The 26,060-nt window shown below is 33.3% G+C and overlaps 1 protein-coding gene across 7 annotated transcripts in view; it reads left to right on the top strand.

Annotated features, from left to right (window-relative positions):
* Window positions 1-26,060, top strand: part of GTF2I (general transcription factor IIi) — a 93,328-nt gene that overhangs the window by 27,935 nt on the left and 39,333 nt on the right. For 3 of the 7 annotated variants that reach the window (XM_072943087.1, XM_072943083.1, XM_072943084.1), the window contains exons 5-11: window positions 1,023-1,206; window positions 1,377-1,405; window positions 4,909-4,963; window positions 5,441-5,484; window positions 14,392-14,469; window positions 22,247-22,306; window positions 24,315-24,371. In XM_072943087.1, the coding sequence (XP_072799188.1) occupies window positions 1,023-1,206; window positions 1,377-1,405; window positions 4,909-4,963; window positions 5,441-5,484; window positions 14,392-14,469; window positions 22,247-22,306; window positions 24,315-24,371 (507 nt within the window). The remainder of the gene's footprint in view (window positions 1-1,022; window positions 1,207-1,376; window positions 1,406-4,908; window positions 4,964-5,440; window positions 5,485-14,391; window positions 14,470-22,246; window positions 22,307-24,314; window positions 24,372-26,060) is intronic. The other 4 variants (XM_072943088.1, XM_072943085.1, XM_072943089.1 and 1 more) reach the window with 2 other exon arrangements.

Here is a 26,060-nt window from a genome sequence, read left to right as displayed (position 1 = left end):
GTTTTCTAAAGAGTAGCTTACATAGTTGACTTAACAATCATATAACACACTCACAAATTGAATGGATTAATTCCTAAATATTGAGTTAACACTATGAATAACTTCACTTTTTTCACACACACCCCACCTCCCTGCTTTTCCTTTTTCTTTTAGGATAAAGTAGATTTTATAGAAATGACCTCACTTTCTATTTCTAGTTTGTAGGAACCCAGAAACAAATGTAGCTATTAGATTTTTTTTTTGACTAGTTTTAGGTTCACAACAAAATTGAAAGGAAAGTACAGAGTTCCTATACCCCCTTCTCCCACACATGCACAGCCTCTCCACTGTCAGCATCCCCCACCCAAGAAACTACAGCAACACATCATAATAATCTGAAAGAATGTTGTTTATTTTTGACATGTAGTGCTGATCTCACCAAGACCCTGGGGGAAAAACAACTTGGTTAATCCAATTATGTGTGTGAAATAAAGCTCTTTTTAAGAAAAAGGGAGAAAGCAGGGAGGATATAGTTTACACTGTGAGGTTGTAGATAAAATTCAACTCTGAGGGATGGGGTTCCTAGCATCTGTGAGCTCTCTGCTTGATACACACACAGAGGGATGACAGAATGTACTCATTTGTGAATGTAGGTTGAGTTTAATAAGTTTTCAAAGAGAGTATCAGCCACAAATTGCCTGGTATTTTATGGTAACAGTTGGATTTGTCAGACTTCTGTGTTCTGAGGCTGAATTGTATGTGAGAAGATTATGTTATACCAGGATGGGACCATTGTTCTTTTTGTGTGGGGGTGGTTTATAGAAACATTTTATATAGTTTCATTTTTGGCACTTTGGATTCGTTTCAGGTTTAGACTTCTGGGAATAGGACCCTGTAGTATTTGAAAGTAGTTTTGAAATCAGATTACCAAAATACAAATATCATTTATTAAGCCATGATAAACTAATAATGGTTTCGTTTTTTTTAATCTTACCATTTAATGATTATCCTCTTTCTATCTCACTCCTGTCCCTTAACCCCAGGGAAAGCTTTAGGCAAATCAACAGTGGTACCTGTTCCATATGAAAAGATGCTACGGGATCAGTCAGCTGTGGTAGTGCAGGGGCTTCCAGAAGGAGTTGCCTTTAAACACCCTGAGAACTATGATCTTGCAACCCTGAAATGGATTTTGGAGAACAAAGCAGGGATTTCATTTATCATTAAGAGGTGAAATACTTTATCTCTTGCCCTCAACAGTTTATTCACATAAGCTTGAATATTCAGCTTATTTTAATACAGTATTAAAAATTCTTATTTGCTGTAGAACTCATTTAAATTTGTGCTGTTTGACAGTTTTGTATATTCACATATATTTTTTTTGTTTTGTTTTAATACAGACCTTTCCTAGAGCCAAAGAAGCACCTAGGTAAGTGATTGTTCTGCTTACATGATAACTAGATGGGTCCCTAAACCTGTTGTATCAAATTTAATACATTTTAATTGTTTCTTTATTTTTTTTGAGAGTATGATGTAAGACTTTTTGGAGTGGAGTATTATGATGTTTACATAAACCAATGAGAAGTCATTGAGCTAAAAAAGCAGAGACTTATTCTTTGTTTTCAGCTCAGCTGCTTACTTTAGGATGTATTCAAGGTTTTATGTTTGCAATGTGTAAGGTCAAATACTCGATCTGCCCTCATTTCCCAGAATTATAAGTAGGATTTAATTTACCTAATGTCCATTGAACATCCTGGTGTGAAAATCCTGGGCACAAGATTAGATGAGGGGAATACACAACCATGTGTAAGCATTAAAGCTTTTTAGGGCTGGTAGTCTAATGGTGGAGATAAAAAGTCCAGAAAGTCACCACGTCAAGAGCACAGTGTCCACACTGTAGGAATGGTTGGTGGAAGTTGATTGGAAGAAGCATTCTTTTGTAGCCCAGGAAAGCTTTTATGAGGAAGAGGGCATTTAGATGGGCCCTTGAAGAATGTGGAGGATTTCAATAGGACTTGCTTCTAGAATATCCAGCCATTCCATTTGAAGGGAAAAGAAATGTTTAGAAGATGAGTACCCTTTGGAGCCAGGTTTATTTGAGACTTTCTAAAAAGTAAATAACCATTATCATTGGCAACCCCTTAACCAGTGTAACCAAGAAGGAACAAAATAATAGACACTCAAGTGTATGTTTTTTATTAAGTAACCTTTGTTTTAGTCTCACCATGATGAAAAGATGAACTTTTAGAAGCTCTTTTGAGATGTAAGTGACATGCCATTAAATTTACCTGTTTTAAGTATATAGTTCAGTGATTTTTGGTAAATTTACTTTAAAAAATTTAAAAACAGAATTATACAACTTGTCAAAGAAAATTTTAAGATTTAGAATATTTTCATCATCTCCATATCTTACTATTTCATGAATGTTATATGAATGAACTATATATACAATATGCATCCTTTTGAGATTAGCTGTTTTCTCTCACATAATTCAGTTGAGATTCATTCAGGTTGTTGGCTATATCAGTTTTTTTCATTACTGAATAGTATTTCACTGGATGAACATACCACCCTTTTATCCATTCACCAGTTGATAGACATTTAGATTGTTTCCATTGGCTATTATAAATAATACTGCTATGAACGTGCTTGGTAAGTTTTTGTCTGGACATACAGTTTAATTACTCTTGAATATGTAAAACCAGGAGTGGAATTGCTAGGTAATTTTACATTATAACATGTAACTTTTTATAAACTGCCAGACTGTTTTCCAAAGTGGCTGTACCGTTTCATTTGAGGGTTCAAGTTTTCTATATTCCTATCGGTATGTTATGTTATGTTACGTCTTTTTGTTTTTTGTCATCTTGGTGGATGTGAAGTGGTATCTTGTGATTTTGATTTGCATATCCCCAATTATTAATAATGTTTATCTTTTCATGTGCTTATTGGCCATTTATGTATATTCCTTGGGGAAATGTCTGTTCAGATCCTTTTCCCATGCTTTTAATTGGGTTATTTTGCCTTTTTATTATCGAATTGAGAATTCTTTATATATTCTTGATATAAATATTTTGTCAGATCCTGCAAGTTGCCTTTTAACTTGCTTGATAGTGCCTTTTGAGAAGCAAAAACTTAATTTTTATGAAGTCCTTGTAGCTAAGAAATCTGTGCTTAATCCAGGGTCATGAAGATTTGTCGTGCTTTTTTCTATAAGTTTTATAGCTTTAATTTTTTCATTTAGCCCTATCGTCAAATCTGCGTTGATTTTTATATATGGTATGTGATAAGGTTATAAATTTATCTTTTTGCTTGTGGATATCCAATTTTTCCACCCCAACTCATCGAAAAGACTATTTTTCCCTGGAAATACTTTGGCAACTTAGTTCTCGAAATTTGGTAGAAGCCATTCAGGCTTTCACCATTATGATGTTAGCTGGTGGGTTTTTGTATATGTCCTTTTTTAAATTGAGAAAGAATAGAGTTATTTGTCATGTTTAAATTAAAATGCATACTTTTTCATGATCACTTCTTTTTTTTCTGAAGTCTTCTAGATTAGCTTTAGTTTGTCATTTATATTTTGTGAAGTCTTTCATCCTAGAAGCTGATTTTGAAACTTCGGGCCTGATGGTTAATTAAAGAATATTTCTATAGGGTGTTATAATAATGAGTTATCCCACTGGATGGTTTGTATGGTTCAGCTTTTTTGCCATACCAACTCTCAAAGCTATTGAAGAATTGTGATTGTAAGGGGATTGTATTTTTCAGTTTAAGAGTATTTTAACAGCTTTATTGAGATATAATTGACACACAATAAACTGCACGTGTTTACAGTTTGCTAAGTTTTGGCACATGTATACACTGTGAAAACCATCACTGCAATCAAGAGAATGAAGCATCTTTCACCCTCAAGTTTGCTCAGACCCCTTGGTAATTCCTCCTTTTGTCTCTGTGCCTTGTCTGCAGGCAACCACTCATCTTGCTGTTGTCAGTGTAGATTTTTTTTGCATTTTCTAGAGTTCTTATAGAAATGGAATCTTATAGTATGTACTCCTTTTTGTTTGTTTGGCTTCTTGTTTTGTGATTTATCAATGTTTCATGTATCAGTAGTTCTTTTTATTGTTGATTTGTGTTCCACTGTGCAGATACACTACAGTTTGTTTACTCATCCACTTGCCCATGAAAATTTGGATTTCCATTCCACTATGGATATTTGAGTGCCAAGTTTTTATGTGGACATATATTTTCAGTTCTCCTGGGTAAATACCTAAAAAGGAATGGTGAAATCATATGGTAGTTACGTATTTAACTTTTTAAGAAACTGCGAAACTGGCTTTCAACGTGGTGGTTTCAGTTAACGCTCCTACCAGCAGTATGTGAATTCTAGTTGTTCTGCATCTTTGGTAGCATTTGGTGGGGTCAGTCTTTTTCTTTTTTCCATTTTTGTTTTCACAAACATAAAATTCACCATTTTAAGATGTACAGTTGTACAGTTCAGTAAGTTTTAGTATATTTACAAGATGTTCGTCTTTTATCCCTGTTATACTACCTCAAAAAGAACCTCTGTACCTGTTAGCAGTCACTGTTTTCCAGTTCTTCTGCCAAATGACTCTTAATAGAAATCTTGGTCATCATTCATTCATCAATATTGTCTTACTCTACATTACTAGAGTAATAGTATATTGCTCTATTTGTTTCATTGATAAAAAATAACAGCTTTTCTGTTAAAGGGAGGGTTCTGGTAGGTGAGGGGATAAATCTGTTAGGTGATAATCACCCTTAATTATCTTCCTTATAGGGGAGAACCAAGGACACTTATAAACTAACGCAATACTCATTCTAATGACCCAGCGCTATGAAAACCTCCCCTTGTCCATTCTTTGAAAATATTAGTGTTGGAAAAATCTAAATCTAATCTTGTTTTTTTGTATATAGGTGGTCGTGTGATGGTTACAGATGCTGAAAGGTCAATGCTATCTCCAGGTGGAAGGTAAAACATATTTCATTACCAATGAACCTCCACAGCTCACTAAATTTAGTGTTTAAATTATTGAGGAATATTAGAAAGACCTGTGTCCCACATCTTGAAGTTTAATACGCAATTGAATCATTTGGGGGTCCTTTGGAAATACTTTTGACTTAGTCCTGAATGATAATAGTTCCTGGGTGATTGATCTGATGACCACACTGTGATTAGGAAGGCCTTATGGTAAGATGGAATTTGCTACTCTGTGTTGTTTTGCTATACTTTGCCCCCCAAAATGTTGATTGAAATTAAAGTACTAAAGTCAGTTGTCAGCTCATATTTATGTAAGAAATAAATATGTAAATTTTAAAGTGACTCAGTTTTGCGTGGCGCTTGGTCAGATGAGTGAGTTTTTACATTGAGATCCAGGGCAGTTGAGTACTTGCTGTGTGAGTGGCCCTCATCAACGCAGAGCTTCATCAGGGCTTCTTTTCCTTTCAGTTGTGGCGCCATCAAAGTGAAAACTGAACCCACAGAAGATTCTGGTATGTACTAGTTTTGTTAGATCCAGTTTTGATATTTAAGTAAAGAAGCCTTTCCCTTAATTTAGAAGATTATATTTTGACTTACTACTTACTTACCATTTTGGTGAGGACTAGACAGAACACATTTATTCCAATGATGACATTATTTGTTGATGTTATCATATTTTACCAAAATTCCACAAGATAGTAATTTGTTTGATAAAATGGTAGCTAGAAATTCATTGCTAATTACACTTTTTTGTACATATTTATGTTTATTGAAGTATAGTCAGTTTACAGTGTCAGTTTCTGATATACAGCATAATGCTTCAGTTGCTAATTACATTTGTAGACAAAATTTATTAAGTTTTTTCCAATTATGCAGGAATAATAATAATAATAAATATCTAGTTCTACAGTGCTTTTTACAAAAATCAATATAACATCTTCTTGATTCTCTCTTTTCCCTTTGCATTCCCATTTTTTCACTCTCCAAGGAAACCATTTTTAACTCTAAGCCATTTTTGGTGTTTAATTCTTATTTTTAAATGTCATTCATACTGTTATTTCAAACACTTTTTGGGGGGATAGCATTTTTGAGATGTAGTTTATATGCCACAAAATTTTCCTGCCTTAATGTAAAATGTAGTGATGTTTAGTAATATATAGTTTTGCAGTAATCACCATAATCAAATTTTAGAACATTTCCATCACCTCAAATGGAAAGCTGGTACTGATTTGCTGTCCCTCTCTGTTCCCATGACTGATCTACTTTTAGGTTTTATAGATTTGTCTTATCTGTACATTTCACATCAAGTGGAATCATACACTATGTGGTGTTTTGCATTTTGCTTTTTTACTTTTCGTCATGATTTGAGGCCCATCTTCAAAAAAGTTGTAGCATATGTAAATAGTTCATACCTGAATATACGGATATACTACTTTTTCTATATCTGTTTACCATTTGATGGACATTTGAGTTGTTTCCACTTTTTGGCTGTCTTGAATTATACTATGAACATCTCTATATGTGTCTGTGTGGAAATATGTCTTCATTTCCTTTGGGTAGAAAGCTAGGAGTGAATTGTGGTTCTATGGTAACTCTGTGCTTATCTGGCAGATTGTTTTCCTAAGTGTACCATTTTATTTTCTTAGCAGTAAGAATGTTTTGGTTTCTTCATATCTTGACCAACATTTGTTACTGTCTATTTTGATCATAATTCTAGTGGTTTTCTTCTTTTTCTTCTCCCTCCTTTTCTTCTTTCCTTTCTTTTGTTTTTAAATAGACATTCTTAAAACTAATTAATCAATTAATTAACTCATTCATTTGTTTTTTGGGGGAGTATTTCTTTATTTGTTGTGGAGATACTACTGGGGATTGAACCCAGGACCTCATGCATGCTAAGCGTGAGCTCTACCACCAGAGCTATACCCTTACCTGCTAAATGGACATTTTTTTTTCCGAGCAGTTTGTTTCACAGCAAAATTAGACCAAAAGTATAGTGTACCATATGCCTTCTACCCCAGCCCCCAACATGTGCAGCCTCCCTTACTGTTTTTTTTTTTTTTTCCCCTACTGTTAACAGCAGCACCAAAGTGGTACGTTTGTTACAGTTGACGAGCCATCATCACCCAGGGTCCTATAGTTTACATCAGGGTTGAGTCTTGTACATTCTTTGGGTATTGACAAATGTATAATGAGATGCATCCACCATTATAGTATTACACACAGTTTCACTGCCCTAAAAATCCTCTGTGCTTTGCCTGTTCATTTCTCCCTCCATATACCTGGCCATCACTGATCTGTTTACTGTCTCCTTGCTCTTCCAGTATGTCATATAATTGTGGTTTTTAATTGCATTTTCCTAATGATATTGAACATATTTTTTTAAACATTTTTTACTGATTTATAATCATTTTACAATGTGTGAAATTCCAGTGTAGAGCACAATTTTTCAATTATACTTGAACAAATATATATTCATTGTCACATTACTTTCTCTGTGAGCTACCATAAGATCTTGTATATATCTCCCTGTGCTATACAGTATAATGTTGTTTATCTGTTCTACAATTTTGAAATCCCCGTCTATCTCTTCCCACCCCCCACCCCCTGGCAACCACAAGTCTGTATTCTATGTCTATGAGTCTATTTGTGTTCTGTATTTATGCTTTGTTTGTTGAACATCTTTTTTTTAATGTGCTTATTAGCTATTCATATATCGTTGATGAAACGTGTTTTTAAATCTCTTGCACATTTTAAATTGGGTTATCCATTCTTTCCCTTTCTTTCTTTTCTTTTTTTTCTTTCTTTTCTTTCTTGAGTTCTTTATATATTATGGGTACAAGTCTTTTGTCCAAAATTTTTTAGACTGTGGCTTTTCTTAATGGTGTCCTTTGAAGCTTAAAAATTAAAATTTTGACCAATCCAGTTTTCTAAGCTTTTCTTTTATTCCTTGTGCTTTTGGTGTTTCATCTAGAAAAATCTTTTTTCTTCAGTTTTTTCTTTCAGTTTTATACTTTTACATCTTAGGTTAAGATCTAAGATCTATTTTGAGTTAATTTTTGTGCATGTTGTGAGGTAAGTGAGGGTCTAAATTTATCATTTCGGCTGTGAATATCCTATTATACCAGCATCATTTGTTGAAAAGATACTCCTTTCTCCATTGGATGCCTTATTAGCACATTTGTCAAAAATCAATTGGCCAGGTTTACTTCTGCATTTAGCTCTATTCCACTGAACTCCATTGCTGTTCTTTTATCAGAATCATGCTGTAGTTTATGGTTGTAAGGTTTGGTTTTGTTACTTATTAATATATGGAAAAAGAGGAAATAATTACTTTAATATTTATTTCCAATACTTCTGCTTTACCACTTTTATCATATAGGTTAATTGATTTTTACTCTTCAGCTTCTTTCAGAACTGAGAATGATCTTGAAAATTTTATTTATTGTTTGCGTTCTTGCTGTGTTCTATTTCGGGGGCACAAGTGTTTTTGCTTATTTTAAAAACATACAACCCTTCCTGACTTGATTACAGTTTCATTGTTATAATTTTTTGTTATTCTGGTTTTGTGGTTAGAGTCAGAATGTATGTGGTTTCATCTTTTAAAAACAATTATAATTTTTTAAAGTTCATCATTATTACTAGAGAAATCTTTTATAATTAGTGTTTTTTTTATAATCAGTGTATTTGGCAAGGGAAAATTGATATTTACAATATTTTCTTATTAAATGAACATGTAAACTATATAACCTGAGCATAGGTGATAGGTGGGGTCTAGAAATTTCAGTTGTATAAAATGCAGTTTCATATTATTGCAAAATAGTGGTCTCCCCTTTGTCCTTGTAGAAGATGGGGGCCAACTGGTGATTGTGTTACATCTGAATTCTCACCATTGCAGGCCTGCCTGTAGTTGTGGGGCTTTTATTTTGCACTCAGATTAGTTCAGAAGTTATTTTATGCAGTAAATTTCAGATTTAGGATTCATCTAGGAACACAAAAGATGATTTTATTAGAAAATCACTTTTTATGTTACTGAACTAATTAGAAATAATGTATCATCTGTGTAGATGATGAAAGGCATCAGAATTCCTTAACATGATTGGCTGGAATATTTTGTATAGTTGTAAATGCCAACTCATCATTCTGTTTAATAGTGAACCACAGGAAGCGCTCCTCATTAGATTCTAGCCCATTTTCTTACCAGTGTTCCAGATAACCCAAACCATTACAAATAAGAGATGTAAGGAATTAGAAAATGGAGGGCACTATTAACTTTTACAGGTGTTGAACATGATTATGTTTATAGAACACCAAAGAGAATCAAGTAGAAAACAAAATATCTATACTCTTATTTTATTTCATTAAGTGTTAAAAATTCCACATAAAAAATTTTAGATTAAAATCAACTGAAAAAACTTAGTAATTCTTTGAAAACTTTCTAAGCAATACATTCGACTAAGGAAAATCTCTAGAAATTTTTGTGGCAAAATCAACCACAGTGTGTCAAAAGACATATAAGACACAGAGAATGGCTATTCGCAAGACAGATCACAAAGAGTTGTTCTATTTGACATACAAAGAGCTAATTCAGGAATTAAATGACCAAAGATTCAAGAGAAAATGCTGTCTCATTTAAAGAAATGGAGATAAAAATCCAAGAAAGGTAAAGTTTTGCACTCAACAGATTGGCAAACATTAAATTCTGTTCACACTCAGTCTCAGTAAAGAATATAGAGAAAGGGGAAGATTTAAAAATTCTTGGTGTGTGTATAAATTTTTGCTATCTTATGGGTGATACTTTGTTAATATTTTCATTTGAAGATCCACATGTTCTTTTATCCATTACTGCTTTGCAAAAATAGCAGTTAACCTATGGTTCGGCTCCATCAGTGGAATTCTGTGTTGTGGAACACAGTGAGGCAACAGGTCTGTGTCCACTGATACGCAAGTATTTATGACAGAGTTCTTATTAGTTGAATCAAATCTGGGTGTCATGAAGGAGAGGAATAAATTGTAATCCCTTAAACTTTTTATTTAAATATGTTATAAGCTAATAAAATACCTATATAATACAAGGACCTTTTTCCTGTATTGACAGTAAGTGCCAGTGTGATGCCCTGTCACTCCTTTAACTACTTCAGTGTGTAATTCCTACAAGCAAGAATAATGTCCCACATTCCCACAATATAATAATCGAAATAAGGAAAATACATTAGTTCTAACTAATTCTCAAACCCTTTTCAAGTTGGTGGTGGTGGTGGTGTTTTTGTTTTTGTTTTGGGTCTTTTGGTTTCCATTAATGGCTTCTTCAGGCTTCCCAGTCTTTTCTTCTATGATCTGGACACTTTTGGAGAAAAGTATTTATTTCCTCATGATTAGATTCATAAATGCATTTTTTTTTGCAAAAATATCACAGAAATGATACTGCCTTTGTTTTCTGTCATATCAGGTGCCAGTTGATTTCTATTCATCCCTTTCCTGAAGGTATTATCGTATTTATCTGATCAGAGTTAGTTTTTCTAGGCTTCTCACCTGAATAATTCCTGTGTATTAATTATATTTTCTTTGTAATAATTATATTCATGGGAGTTTCTCTGATTCTGTAGAAGTATATACCACTCCATCAAGCTTTCAGTTAAAATTAATTCATTTATATTAGAGCACACTCACTTTATTCAGTGTATTCATTATTATTATTATATGCATTCATTATTATCATTTATTTTGATTTCCAGCAGTCCTTGCTTTGGCCATTGGGAGCTACTTCAGGAATTCCTGTGTCCTTTCCTTGTATTGTTTGATAATATCCTATCATTTAAAAAAAACTTTTACCTTTTTTGCAAAACCAGGTTGCATCTTACTCTTATATTAATTCAGCCCTAGAATCAACTGTTTCACCAGAATCCCTGGTTCCTTATTGAGGAGAGTGGTATTATGAAAAATCACTGTCTTGGTGCTACGTGTGCGTATTGCAGTTGGGATGTCATTGCTTCTAAGTGGACGTAGCTAGGGAGTCTGTTTGTATGTGTGTTTACATACACATAAGTATTTACATACATGCATCTTTTTACATCTGTGTTTTTTCATACCCATATCTTCAGTTCCACTCTTGACACACCAAGGTTTTTTTCTTTCCTTTCCCAAATAATTGTTTTTGTCGCAGTGAGAATCATGGCAACCAGATATTCTCAGTATGTTTATGTGCTTCTTTAACCCATGTCTCATTGCCAGCCTCCTTCGTTTGACACTCCTTGTTGGGCTGTCACTGCTTATGCTTATCCCCTTGTTTGTATCAGTTTCCCAGACCTGTTACTCAGTTTCCCCTGCCCCCTCATATTAATAGTCTCATTCTTCCACCCTGCTCTGCCCCATGAAACCTCCCAGTACAGCTGCCTACCTTGCTGAGTGCAGCCTGATGGTATTTGGAATGAATTATTGGGGTAAGGAGAAGGGCCTTGTGAACAAATGAGGATTTTTGTATGTTACAGGCATGCCAAATGTCAGTATTTTGGGAGATCTGCAAGAAAGGGAGTGTTGAATTGTCCTTTTTGGGAATAAGTATTTGAATCTATTATACTGTTTGTTTTATAGAAGTTCCCCTCCCCCATTCCCCCCCTTTTAATGTCACAGGAAATCTCAGTTTTCTGTTTAGTTTTTAGTTTATTATGCCAAAATCATCATTTCACAAGTCTCTAGTTTATTCATACATTTCTCTCCTGAATAGTTTGCATCCATAAATAAACGTTGAGAAAATTATTTTATTGAATTCTATATCCATCTTAAGTATGGATTTTATATTTCTTGGACCACAGTTGTGGTCCAGTTAAGAGAAAAAAGCCATACCAGTTATTTGAAACATATCAGTCAGTCATTGGAGAAAATTTAAAGATTAACTAGTTGTATGAAAAAGGACTATTACTAAAGTATGTAAGTAACAACTCAAGGTATTGGCTGCCACCTATACAACTTTTAAATTCTGGCTTCTAAGGTGGGGATACTATTTCGATGGTACTGGTCTGTCGGGGGACATGTTGGAACTGGTTCTGTGAGTGTTGGAAAAATTGTAAAGTGGGTCCAGGTGTTGCTGCGGAAATGGTGTGCTTTCACTAGATTACCAAGGAGCAAATGACCCTGGTGGGGACAGGATGCAGACAAACCAAAAGGAAAGTGCGAGTCCCTTTCTCTCTCCTAGCCTTGTAGCCTCCCTGCTCTGTTCCCCCGACACAGACTCCCAAGGATCCAACTGCTTTGTAGTCTGCGCTTCAGCAGAGACTAAGCGGACAGTTCTGGAAGGAAGACAGCTGCTTAATAACTAGCACCGGCCACCCTTTGACTACTCAGTGTCCATACACACCACTACTTTGAACTTCCACATAACAGCTTAACAACTGTTCTTCTAATGAGATGGTTCCCTGTGAAGGGAACCATTTTTGCCCTCTCCTCACAATGAGAAGATGATACAATGTTCTGATAGTTATTGTACCCATCTCTGGGAGACTCATTTACTGTCCAGTCATGGGTTTTATTAATTACTCCTCAGATTCACTGTCAGCTCATTTATTTTCTTATCTAAAGACTAAATGGTAAAGGAAACCTCCAACAACATTCTTGTAAAATAGTAATGGGAAGAAGAGAGAACAGTTAATATATCCAAATACATAATACTTAGAGAAACACACTCATGACAAGGAAGAAAACATACCGAGTCCACATTTCTGCAACTTGTCACAAAAACTCACACCTTAATTCATTACCCATTATATTTTGCTTTCTTTGCCTTCAGCCAGGACCTTAGGTGGTACGATTCTTTAACTGGTTAAGGTGACCCAAATCTTCATTTCCTGATACAGCTGCCTTTTTTATTTGCTTTGATTTTGTATTAACTTTTACTGATGAATGTCGAAGTGCTAGATAGCCCACAGAATCCCAGGGTTTCCAGGCATGTTCTCTGCCAGCATCTTATGGCAGCAAAACCATCTCCCATTGGTGATTATGGTCCATAGAGTAACCCCCTTCTTTGCTTGAGCCTTCAGGGATAGATGTCCTTTTAGTATATCAAGGTAACACTCTTTTTGAGCTATTTCTTCAGATGAAAATATTCTGCACAAACCTTGTAAAGTCATATAGCACCAGCTCAATATTAAGTTTATCATAGGCCTGGAATGTTTACAGCTGATAACTTAGTCTGAAATGTGTATATACACCCATTCATTGTTCATTTCTTACACTTTGTGAGAGTGTAATTGACTCCTGCATGGCGGACAAGAAAGAGTAGGATTTGCAGCCATTTGGTGAAAGCAGCTGTTTACTTCTGAAAGCTCCTCCTGTCTAACCCCTCTAGGTTGCCCAGCCAAGGGCTCTTTGTTTTTGAGTGTATGGGCATTATATCTTTATTAAGAATTTGTTAAAGAGTTTGTTAAGAATCTTCTCTCCTAAAACTTACAATTGAAGTATAGTGTATGCTAAGTATAAGTGTATATAGCAACAACAAATAAACACACATGCCTGTAATCTAATAACGTTCATACTGAGATACAGAACATTGATAACACTCCAAGAAGGCCCTCTTCGTCCTCTTCTCATTACTCTTCTGCAAAAGTCAATAAGTTGCTTGAGTGTTTTGTTTTCTTTTGTTTTTAGCTTTGTTGTGTAATTGATGTTGCTTGAGTTTTAACAACATAGATTTCTTTTCTCTAAATCTGACCTTACTCTATGTGGAATTGTACAATATGCACTCACTTATATCTGGCCACAAAGGTCTACTTTATATAGTTTATCCTCATTGTGGACAAACTGTTGAGTGTTATGCTGAAAGGTGTGCTTTATTACACTTGTTAATTAAGAGACTGTTAGGAGAAAAAAAATCAGTGTATTAGTAAAATGGTTAAGATTATTTCATCTTTATTCTGGAATATTGAGTCATTAAAGTTGATGTTTACAGTTGATTTTCATTGGTCTATAAAACTATTTTTAACATTGAGTGAAAATAAAGTGTGACTTAATTTTCTTCATTTGCAAAGATAAGAACAAAAAATTGAGCAGTAAATCCCAAAAGATTAGCAGTGTTTAAAATGGTGTCTAGGTTGGGCGTTAGGTGATATTTGTCACCCTGCCACCTAGCAAACTTGTCTTTTTTATTTTTAAACTTATTTCTAGCTTCACTTCTGATTATTTCTTGGGCAGGGATTAGGTTAGTTAATTAATTAACTAATGGAGTTACTGAGGATTGAATCCATGACCTCTTGCGTGGTAAGCATTCACTCTAGCCCTGAGCTATACTCTCCCCTGCCAAAATTTTTATCTTTTGAAAGCCTTTAAAATATGTATACATTACTCTGCATTAATAGGAGGGTATAAGGGATTTCCCTACACCATCTGAATGTCCTAAAGTTCTAATTATATAATTTCATTTGCTTTTACAGGTATTTCTCTGGAAATGGCAGCTGTAACAGTAAAGGAAGAATCAGAAGATCCTGATTACTATCAGTATAACATTCAAGGTAATACTATTTAATACAGTTTTTCTTTCCAGAGGTTATTGGTGGTTAAAATTAAAATATTTTTATCAGTTGCCTGCATTTCTTAGATATTGTTTTCTTGATTGGTCATTTGGCCTTTGATTGGCATGTATATTTATAATTTATCTCTGGAATAAAATAGATTTTAAAAATGGGACAGTAAACTCAGTCTATAGGGGAAATGTAAAATAACCATTTATATTCTTAAAAGGACAAACATAAGTTGTGATGCTATTTAGAATTCAATTCTAATTTCTGGAGTTACTTGCAAGGCATAAGAGGTCTTCTGAACCTCTTAATAGCTCTATTTGTGCAACAACTGTTAGCAGTATTATTATGTTAAAGATCTATAAATAGTAAAGACACAAGTATTCAGTATTTATCATCTTGTTCTGTATCTTCATTATCAGAAAGGAATTAAGGATCATAATTTCGCATCGCAGATTGCTTTAATACATTGATGGGTTTTAATTTAGAAGAACATCTGTAGTTTTTAGTAAGTTTAATTTTTATAGATGCATAAAGTATTAAACATTTAAAGTATAAAATTAACTAGTTTTTTAATATATCTCTATAAAGCCATCTTCACTGCAGTCAAGATTAATTAAATGTTCATAACCCCAAGTTTCCTTGAGTCCGTTTGTAATTCACTGCCTTCCTCAGCCAACCACTGATCTGTTTTCTATCATTTTAGATTAGTTTGCTTTTTAAGAAATTTATATAAATGGAATCATCGTCATAAAGTATGTACTGTTTCCTTTGGGTGGGGAGCTGTGACTTCTTAAATTTCACATAATTGTTCTGAAATTCATCTGTAGTGTTGTATATATTGGTAGCTAAATCCATTTTATTGCTGAGTGTTATTCCACTGCATGGCTGTAGCACAGTCTGTATGTTTCTCCATTTGTTGATGGACATTTTGGTTGTTTCCAGTATGGGGCTATTAAAAATAAAGCTGCTGTGAACATTTGTGTAGAAATATGCCTTCATTTCTCTTGAGTAGATTCCTAAAACTGGAATAGCTGGGATATATGGTAGGTATTTTTAAGGAACTACCTGTTTTCCACTGTGCTTTTACTGTTTGACATTTCCATCAGCAAGTACAGTAGTTCTAGTAGCTCCATATCCTTGTCGGCCCTTGTACATCCACATTGTTATTGTTGGCCACTTTAGTGGGTGTCTTGTTACACCTCTTACTGGTTTTAATTTGTATTTGCCTAATAGGTTTAGTTCATTTAAAATGATATGGCTTTATCAGTTCTGGAATATTGTAAAAGTTATCAATAAATTTATTCTGGTTTGTAATCATGTGAATATCCATCCATATACATATATCAGATTGTGACCTAGTGAATTTCATAATTTTTATCCGTCAATTTTGAACATTTTATTCCTTGTGACGTTAATCATGTGGCTAAAAGTTTGCAGTAACTCTGAGAATTTTTAATTACAAAGTTAACTTCTTGGAAAATACTTAGCCTTTCTAGCAGTTGTTGGTACCTTACTAATATATGTACATAAATTTAATAAATCTTGTTTCATAAAATCTCTTTTTAAATACATTATATTTAACTTTTAAAATAAAAAGTCTTCCTATATTTTGGATAACTGCCTTTTCAGCTTTGCTGTTTGATGTTTGTGTGATTCTAGAAGCTTTTTTGTACCTCTTTGAAATAGGGTGTGTGAGTGATGTAATACCTGAGTAATAAGAGTTGGAAATCAAATGTGTGTACAGGGGAAAGATTGCCAGAAATGATAATATCCTAAGTGCAGTTGAAGAAGGTGGTAGCCATACAATTAGTTTTTCATCTTGGCTGAGAGATAGAGTCCATGTAATTTGTATATTTTTCTTAATTGAGCTTTGGCAGTTCTTTGTATATTTGTCCTTTGTATTTATGTCCTTTGTGATATGATTTGCAAATAGTTAAATTTGATGATGTCCAACCTTCTGATTTTTTTTCCTTGTATGGATTGTGCTTAAGTATCATAGGTAAGAAATCTTGGCTTGACCCAGTGTCAAAATGATTTTTTTCTGTGTTTTCTAGACATTTCTGTAGTTTTACGTTGAAATCTGTGATTGATTTAGACCTAATTTTTGTATAGTGTGCAAAATACCGAGTTCAAACTTGCGCATATGGATATCCAGCACCTTCTTCCGGCACCTTTTGTTAGAAAGATGGTTCTTTTTTCATAGTGTTACCTTTATATCTTGGTCAGTTTTCTTGAGTATATTCTGTTACATTGATCCCTGGGTCTGTCCTGTTGCCAAAATTACATTGTCTTGAGTTCTGTAGATTATAGTAAGTCTTGACTTCTTTTTCAAAATAATTTTGTGTAATTTACCACCTTTACCTTTTCAAGTAAATTTTTAAACACCAGCTTGTTCAAAATACCCTGTGGGGATTTTGATGGAGATTGTGCTGAATCTATAGACTAATTCAGGTTAAATATCTTAATATCAAATCTTCTGATTAATGAACGTGATATATGCATCTTATTTAGTTCTTCCTTGATTCCTTTTATCAGTGTGTCTTTGGCATATAGATCTTGTGCGTATTTTGAAAGATTAGTATCTAAGTATTTAATGGTTTTTGGTGTTACTGTAAGTGGTATTTTTTTCTTCTACAGTTTCAGCTTCCACCTATTTATTCCTAATATGTAGAACTGCAGTTGACTTTTACATACGGACCTTATACCTTGTGACCTAGTTAAAATTCTTTTATTAGTATAGCAACTCTTTAGAAAAGTCTTCTTTTTGTTTTAAGTGGAAATCTTTCACTAGAAAACTTTTTTTCCCCCTTTTGATAGATTTCCTTTATCAGATTGAAGAAATTTTTTGTATTCAGAGTTTGTGAAGTTTGTATCGTGATTGGATGTTGAATTTTATGAAAAGTCTTTTCTGCATCTCTTGATGATTATATCATTTTCATTATTTAGTTTGTTAAAATCATCATCAATATTAGTTTTCAAATTTGAACCAGACAAAGAGTTTCTGGGATAATAAACTACACTTACTTATGATGTATAACTTTTTATATATGGTTGAATGTTCTTCAGCGATATTTGCCAGAAATTTTCTTTTCTTGTAAATGTCTTTATTTGTTTTGGTAATACTGGCCACTGGCCTGAATGAATTGAGAAGTGGTATATTGGAAGAATTTTTTTTGTAGAATTGATATTATTCTGTTCTTCTATATTTTTGGTAGAACTTGCCAGTGAAGACGCTTGGGTTCCTGAGGTTTCTCTCTAATGGAAAGTTTTAAAATTTGTTCCGTATTTTATTAAAATTTTGTTTACTGGTTGTAAGACTGTTCAGGTTTTATATTTCCGCTTGATTGAGCATTGGCAGTTTGTATCTTTTAAGGAGTTTGTCGACTTTGTCTTAAGTTCTTTCTTTTTTTATTTTAATGTTTGCAAGGTCTGTAGTAATTTAATTACAGTAACTTATGTCTCTGTTCTTTTTTATTTTTGCTTTTTATTGATCATTCTAGCTCAGGGCTTCTCAAGCTTGGCAATATTGACATTTTGATAGAACAGTTCATTGTTGTGGGTACCTGTTTTATGCTCTGCGTTGTAAGATGTTTAGTATCTTCCCTGTCCTCTACCCACTAGATACATACCAGTAATGTCTCCCTAGTTGTGACAGTCAGAAATGCCCCTTAGGGGACAATATCACTTCCAGTGGAGAACTGTTAGTCTGACTCTAGAGCTTTCTCAAATTTTCCTTTTTTCTTTTTTTTTTTTAATCAAAGATTCAGCTTTTACAAAATTTCAGTAATTTTTGCTCATGTATTTCTTTCCTTTCTTTCTTCTTGATTTAATTTTAATTTGTTTTTATTTTATGTTTCTCTTACGATGGAAGCCTAAATTCATTGAATTGAGATAATTTTCAGTGTAAGCACTTAATGCCATAAACTTCCCTCTTAAGCATTAGTTTAGCTGCACCCCATAAACTTTTTTTTTTTCCCGGGAGGGAATTAGGTTTATTTATTTTTTAGAGGAAGTGCTGGGGATTGAACCCAGGACCTCACGCATGCTAAGCATGCACTCTACCACTTGAGCTGTACCTTCCCCCATGCACCCCAGAAACTTTGATGTGTTTGGTTTCATTCGCTTTAAAACATTTTCTAATTTCCCTTGTGATTTCCTCTTTGTCCTCTGGTTTATATAGATGTGTTTACTCTTAATTTCCACATATTTGTGGATTTGTCAGATACCTTTCTGTTGCTGGTTTTCAGTTACTTCCATTATGGTTGGAGAATATTCTTTATATAACTTTTTTAAATAAAAAAATACATATTTCTGAAAATTTAGAAACAACGTAAAATTTACCATTTTAAGTGTATAGTACAGTGACAGGAAGTATATTCACAGTGCTGTGCAGCTGTCACCTCTGTCTACCTCCAGTATGTTTTTCATCCTGCAAAACTTCCTGCTATAGTTTACTCTGTTTCCATTTGAAGCAGATCTTTTTTGCTAGGCTCCAGTCTTTTTTCTCGATCGCTGTTTAGCACTGAGTTGTGGTTTTGTTGTAATTGTGAGGAAAGGTGAGCTCATGGTCCTATTACTCCGCCATCTTGACCAGAAGTCCCCCATTCTTTGTATTATTTCAGTTATTTTTGCTTTATTAAGGTTGCTTGATAGTTGATCAGGTCTGCATTATTCTACTGGTATTTCTCTCTACTTTTCTGTCCATTACAAAAGTATTGAAATCTTCAGCTCCCTCTGTGGGGTTTTCTATTTCTCGTTTCAATTTTCTGTCGGGTTTGCTTCATGCATCCTGAAGGTCTGTTGTTAGGTGTCAGTATCCTGAAAGCTCCTTTTCCCTTGGGCTCCTTTTCTGGCAGCCTCCTTCCAGTTTTAATCTTTGTCTTGACTTGTAACAACCTAGGTTAATTTTGTCTGTTTTTGTAGTTTATATAAATAGAATCCTTCAGCATATATCAGGCTTCTTGTGTGAAACATATAATTTGTGAGATACATTCTTGGGAGTACTGTAGACTTACTTGCATTGCTGTATTGTATAATCCTTTGGTATCCACAGGGAGATTAGTGCCAGGGCTACCCCACCCCCCACCCGTCTCCAGTACCAAAACCCATAGATTATCAAGTCCCTTATATAAAATGCTGTATTTGCATATAACCTACAAACATCCTCCCCTATACTTTATTTAAATCATCTCTAGATTACTTAAAGCCTAATACAATGTAGATGCTATCTAAATAGTGGCCATTGTGCACACAAATTCAAGGTTTGCATTTTGGAACTTCCTGAAATTTTTTTGTTCCCAATATTTTGATCCACGGTTGAATCTATAGATGCTGAATGCATAGATACAGAGGACTGGCTGTATTTCTAAATTTTTTTTGTTAAGTAAGATGTATAAGACCTACAGACATAATGTGACATCTGCCTAGGTTTACTGAATCTAGTTTTGTTGTCCCCCTTTTCTCCCATATGACGGGTAAAATATGTTATTTGACAACCTTCTTTAGGCCTTTCCAATTCCCTTTTTTCCCCTATTCCTCCTGAGTTATTTTATTGACATTGAGAATTGTCGTTCCTGATAATAATTTTGTACTTAAATGCCTGTGTATTCCCACAGAAGTGTCTGTGTTTGTAGTATATCCATGCACATACATTTTATGTGTAATACCTTCTCAGTTCTTAAGTTTGGGATAAATGGTACACTGTATATGTTGTTTTGTATACTTTCTTGTGTGTCAGTCAATACAAGTTTTCAAGATTTACCTGTTTTGTCACATTTAATACTATGACTCTGGTAGTTAAATTGTACAATTATACTGTAGTTTATTGGTTCATTCTTCTACATGAAGACGTTTATGTTTTCTTTGAAAACTTTTCCAGAATAGGCTTGACACCTGTTAGTCTTCCTCTAAGATGTGCTCAGACGTGAGGTTGGGAAAGTGGGATTTGTCTCCAATGACTGATAGACACTGTTAGAATTTTGAGTGTGAAGTTTGCTGCCTATCTTTTGATGAATAAAATCCAAGTAATGTGCTGTTAAAACATATATGGTTAAAATTAAACGACCTAGATAATTTGACAGTATAGTGATTTGAAGGTATGCTGGGCAAATATTAACCTAAACCAAGTTTAGTAGTACTAATTTGAGGCCAAAAAGGAAAAAGTAGTAAGTATAAAGATTAAGACTATATTACATATATACTAGTAAGTCATTAAGTTGATAGAATAATCATTAATTTGTACATATCTACCATAGCCTCAAAAGTAGAACTAAAGAACTGATACAGTTATAATAAATTTATAAAAAGTCACCTGAGAGATTTTAACAAATGATGAATGCTTATAAATGGTAAACAGAATATTTAAACTTTGCAGTTTACAAACGTAAGCTAATTGATCTATATCCAGAACTCTGTACCTAGCAAATAAATGTTTATATACAAAACTTGATTTTTTATTACAAAAATTGACTTTATACCTGTACACAGATAGCATTAAAGAATTCCCTGAACATAATGTGATTAATTAAATTAGAAATCAATAATAAGCAGGTTATTAAGATAGAAATCCTATACAGTGGGATCCTAAGAAATATACTGTAGTTGACTTAAAGAGGACCTCATTAAAGTAATTTCTAGAGCAAGACAATATTGAAAATGCCACATAACTCAACTTGTGGAAAAGCAGTTAAAAGCGGTAGTTAGAAGTCAATACCTTTAGCTATCATTTAATTAATTTTTTCTGTATATTTTTAGCCAGGATCACATGACTAGGAAGCAGTAAATCTGCATTTGAACTCAGGTCTCTTTCATTTACTATCTCGCTCTTAATTGAGATTCCAAGTAAAAATAATTTTTGTATTTTCTATGAAGTTGTTTTTTTCTGTGATGTGTCTTTTGTATGTAGTTTTGTGCCTTTTTTTGAAATTGATTTCTCATGCATTTACAAAGCCTTTCAAAAATCTTAGGATGTTTACCAAAAAATGCTCAGACATAGTGAAGTGGTTTATATTCATATAAATGCAAGAACATGTTTTATATTAAGTAGCTATTGGAAACAATGTTTTGTTTTCTTTTTAATGTATTTCACTAAGAAGCTTGATAATACATACAAATGTGTTGTCAAAATCTGTATAGCATTTTGAGAAGGTTTAATGAACTCAAACTTTATATGTTAGTAATTGGGAAAAATCTTGTTAAGTTATTAAAAAGTGTTTATGGATCTGCAGGAAAGGGGGATTCTGAATTAATAATTGTTAGTTTGTCATGTTTCTATTTCAGTGGAGATTCAAGCTTATTGATAGTTTAATTGCATGATTTTTAGAGATTCTAAGGAAGGTATAACAATTTGATTCTGCATTTTCTTTAGTATGGTAAAACGTTAACCAAATGCTTGTCAACAAAGAAACAAAATGCACCTTGTAAGATAAACCTGCACTTAAAATCTGTATGAAGTAAAAGTTGCTATTATGGACATTTTACTTTTTAAAAAACCCATATCCACCATTTGAGACATCATTTCCATTCAATCCATGTCTAGTCTTTTCATTTTTTTTTTACTGTCTATATTTGAATTTATCTGAATACACTTTTTCCATTCACTAAGCCCATAAATTGACACCACTCATTTTGTCAGTTTTTTTTTTTTTTTCCTTTTTGGTTCATGAAAGGGCTGTATTACTCCATTATCTCTCACCGAAATTTGTTTACTGAAGTAACCCAAAATATATTTTGGGAATTACTTTTGAAGTATTATCTTTGTATCCCAAAGCAGGCCCTTCTGAAACTGATGATGTTGATGACAAACTTCCCCTTTCGAAGTCTTTGCAAGGTATAACTTTTCAGTTCCATTTTCCCACATACTGTTCTTATTTAATGTTTCTTTATATTGGACAGACTGTGTTTTAGTACTTGTATCTGTATTATTACTTTTATAAATGGAAAAGGAAAAAGAAATGTATTGGCCTTTTTTTTTTTTTAAACATATAAGTGAACTTCACAAGCAACAATTTTTCAAAATCAATTTTCCCTTTTGTGAATCTAGTAATGAATCTCGAAATGGGTACATGACACACTTTCATATTTAAGGTAAAGTACACATTTATACCTTATATCAGAATAGTCAGAAATAAGGCTTTTATTGTATAGTTAGTAATGTAAAAGTTACATCAGTAAGGTCATGTTGGTACTTAGTTTTTTAGAGAGATTGTAAGAGATCACTTGTGAATCCCTAAGTTTATTGATTGAATACCTTTTTGGGAATTTTTGTATAGGGTTCCCTAACTTGATGCTCTGTGGTTGTTTGTAATGGGTTTTACTTTACTTCTGTCTGTTCTGGCTTTGACCTCATAAAATTGATTTTGTCCAGCTTTACTTTTAATATAAATGTAATTGCTTATTTCAGACTTTAAAAGAATAAAAGGAACACATAGAATCATTGTTTACATACACTCTTACAATATTCTGATGGGTGGAACAATCACCTTAACTATTCTTATTCAGTCTTCCCTTTTTAAGCAGTGACCTCTTTCCCATTATCTCTCATTCTTTTGACCTTACATTTTTGTATTACAGTTAAAGAGCCCAGTGCTCCATAAATTCAAATTTTATTGTTGAATAAGGGTGGGGAGGTGGGGGGACTGTGTGTTGAGAAAGCATATTTAAGAAGTTAATCATTCGTGGCTGTAGCTTTATAGATTTACCTAGTGTTTTGAGCTCAGGTGAGTTTTCAAAATATGAAATAAATGGAAAAGAATCCCAAAATAATTACTGTATCATAAAGCTAAGCTTTGAAAACCAGAAATATTTTATCTTAGTATGGTTTTTTAAACTCAAAGGTGGTAGACACTGCATGGTAGTTTTTGAAGTTGTAGTCAGTGCACCTTAAGAATCAAGATAAAATGTACTTAAAACCTGTGTCCAGGGGTTGGACCTTTAGTATAGTTTCTGAGATTAGTTATCAGTGAATGACAAAGTAGACTTGATTTTGCGTCCCCCACCTTTGTGATTTATTCTTACGTATAGGTAATATATTTCATTTATACATGGAGGCAGTGATTATCAACCTTTTCCATGTTAGTAGCTCAGATGTATAAGGACAGAGGATGAATATTCTGGGGCAGTTTGGGCATTTACTTTAATTGGCTCTCTGGGGTTTTAGATTACTTCTTTCATGTTCTGTTCTAGTAGGATGAGCCTGTTGACCTTGTGACTGCCTAACCTGATACATTGCTTTATGTTCCAGTTTTTAGAAGCAGGCAGATTATATTACCTGAATTTAAATGCTTTTGAGACTAAAGGTAGTATCTTAAAGTTTTAACTTACGAGTTTCCTTTAAGTACAACTTTGATTAAATAATGGGGATTGAGTTTCCATAGCTTCCACCAGAGTAAAAATGGAAAGCAGGAAACATGTCACAGCCAAACATGAACCTGTTTATCTAGACTTGATAGAGTCTGTGAGCACAGAAAGAATTTACTCTGGTGTTTCTGTGTGTGCGTCATTGACTGATGAGCATGGCACTTTGAAGCATATGTTCTATTTCTAAAATTCAGCATCTTTTAGTAATATATTGTGCAGTTACAGTAACTAATGTTAAATCCCCAATCCTACTTAGATTTACTGAAGATGTTTACATTTCAAAGTAATTTTTTGAGTTTTCATACAGAAGTGTTACATGTTTTTTTGAATTAGATAACATTGAATTAGCTGCTAGGAAGTTAAAGAACCAGTTTGTATTCATTTTGTTATGTCTTAAACTGTTTGCATTGTTACCTAGTTTCTCTTCTTCCGATGTGTGTTTTTATTGGTTTATTATATGTGGTTTATTTTCTTTTTAGGAAGCCATCATTCTTCAGAGGGCAACGAAGGAACAGAAATGGAGGTACCAGCAGAAGGTTAGAAATACAGGGATTTTTACTTTGCTGTATTTGTGTTATGTTCTATACTGTGGAGAATGTTATCCTTAAAACACCTTATTTGGAAATAAAAGATAATTGTTATGGTATGCCTTCTTAGCCAACAGGTTTGTTTTGTTTTGTTTTGTTTTTTACTAAGCTGTAGTATACCTCTTTTACTGTACTGAATAATAAAGCATATGGGGATGAAAACTTAAGTGGTAAGTAAAACTCTTTATGATGCAAAATGCTGCTCGTTTTTTTCTTGGTTCTCTTGTGCCATATTAAAAATCTTTTAAGAAAGAATGGTTTTGATATTTAGAAGTAAAATTATTGCTAGCTCTGTCATTTCTGAACATACTATGTAATGGTACCATTTTTTAAAAGTAGGGTAATGTATTCTACATAAGCTTAAAGGAGAGATCTCCTCTCTGCTCATTTTTATACCCATAGCCACCCTCGGACCACTTTGTCTGTTAACCAGCCATTCTCCTTTGATTGTAGAATTAAATGAATATGCAGCTGTGGTACAGCTTTTTTAATTACTGGAATCTTGAGTTAAACTATGACACTGCAGAATGGCTTCTTATTTCTAACCAGTTTAGGTAGTTCCAATAGAATTTTTGTAGATTTCTCCTAAGGAAAATAACTGGTAAGATAATTGAATCTTGTTTTAGAATTATTTCTCTTATAAACTGGTCATCTTTGCCTTTTTTTTTTTTTTTTTAGAATAAGGAGTCTCTTCTGTACCTTTCAATTCCTTATACTTGCTTTTTTTTTTTTTTTTTTAAAAATCAGTTATTTGATCTTTTACTCTCCTGAGTGTAGGAAGTTCTTAAGGTTCCTGGAACGTTGGCTGATTTTTCCAAATTCAGTTTTAGAATTAGGGTATTTTAACTGGAATACATTTCTTGTAGAAATAATGAAATGCTCATTAATTTACATTTCTTTTTTGAGATTTTAAATAGTTATGTAGACGATATTTGTTTTATTGTGTGGAGGTAATATTTCCTCTGTAACAAAACTCTGTTTTAGATAGGCAATATTTACAATAACGAAATACCTGTATATAAATCAGATGATATAGGGATTCATCAGGCAGTGTGAAGTAGATACTAGGCTTTGAAATACTTTATTTTTTAAGGAAAGTTTTGTTGTCATGTTGCAGTGTAGAGTTGGATTGAATTTGGGTTCTGGTCTTTATTCTTTTACTAACAAGTAAGCATAATCTTTGGCAAATCAATTAATCTCTCAACCTTTGCAAAGTTGGAAAGAGAGTTGATGAAGATACTCTCTAGCTGAGCTTCCAGCACTAACATTCTGATGTACATTTGTTTTGTGTAGTAACACAAATATTAATTAAATATTTAATTTTGTAAAGGATGTTTCATATAAAGTTACGGGATACAGTCCTGTATGGATTTGCTATATTCGTTGTCTTGATATGAAGGTCCCCATTTCAAAAAATTGATTGTGGTATTAACAATGGAAGCCACTCCTAGGATTTCTGAAGGAAGTGGAGAAACAGTTAAAAAAAAAAAAGTTACCTACATTAGCAGATAATTTGGTATTATCTAATAGTTTTCCAGAGTTTTCTACTTTGTGTTTTCTCTTATCCCTACTTACAATTAAAAGGGTTAGATATTTTAATTTAATAAATATAAGATGAATTAAAATGCCAGTAAAATT

The sequence above is a fragment of the Vicugna pacos genome, chromosome 18, assembly GCF_048564905.1.
Source record: "Vicugna pacos chromosome 18, VicPac4, whole genome shotgun sequence".
In the NCBI taxonomy this organism is placed as follows: domain Eukaryota; kingdom Metazoa; phylum Chordata; class Mammalia; order Artiodactyla; family Camelidae; genus Vicugna; species Vicugna pacos.
The sequence above is the reverse complement of the archived record's forward strand: the minus strand, read 5'-3'. Positions and strand labels throughout refer to the sequence as shown.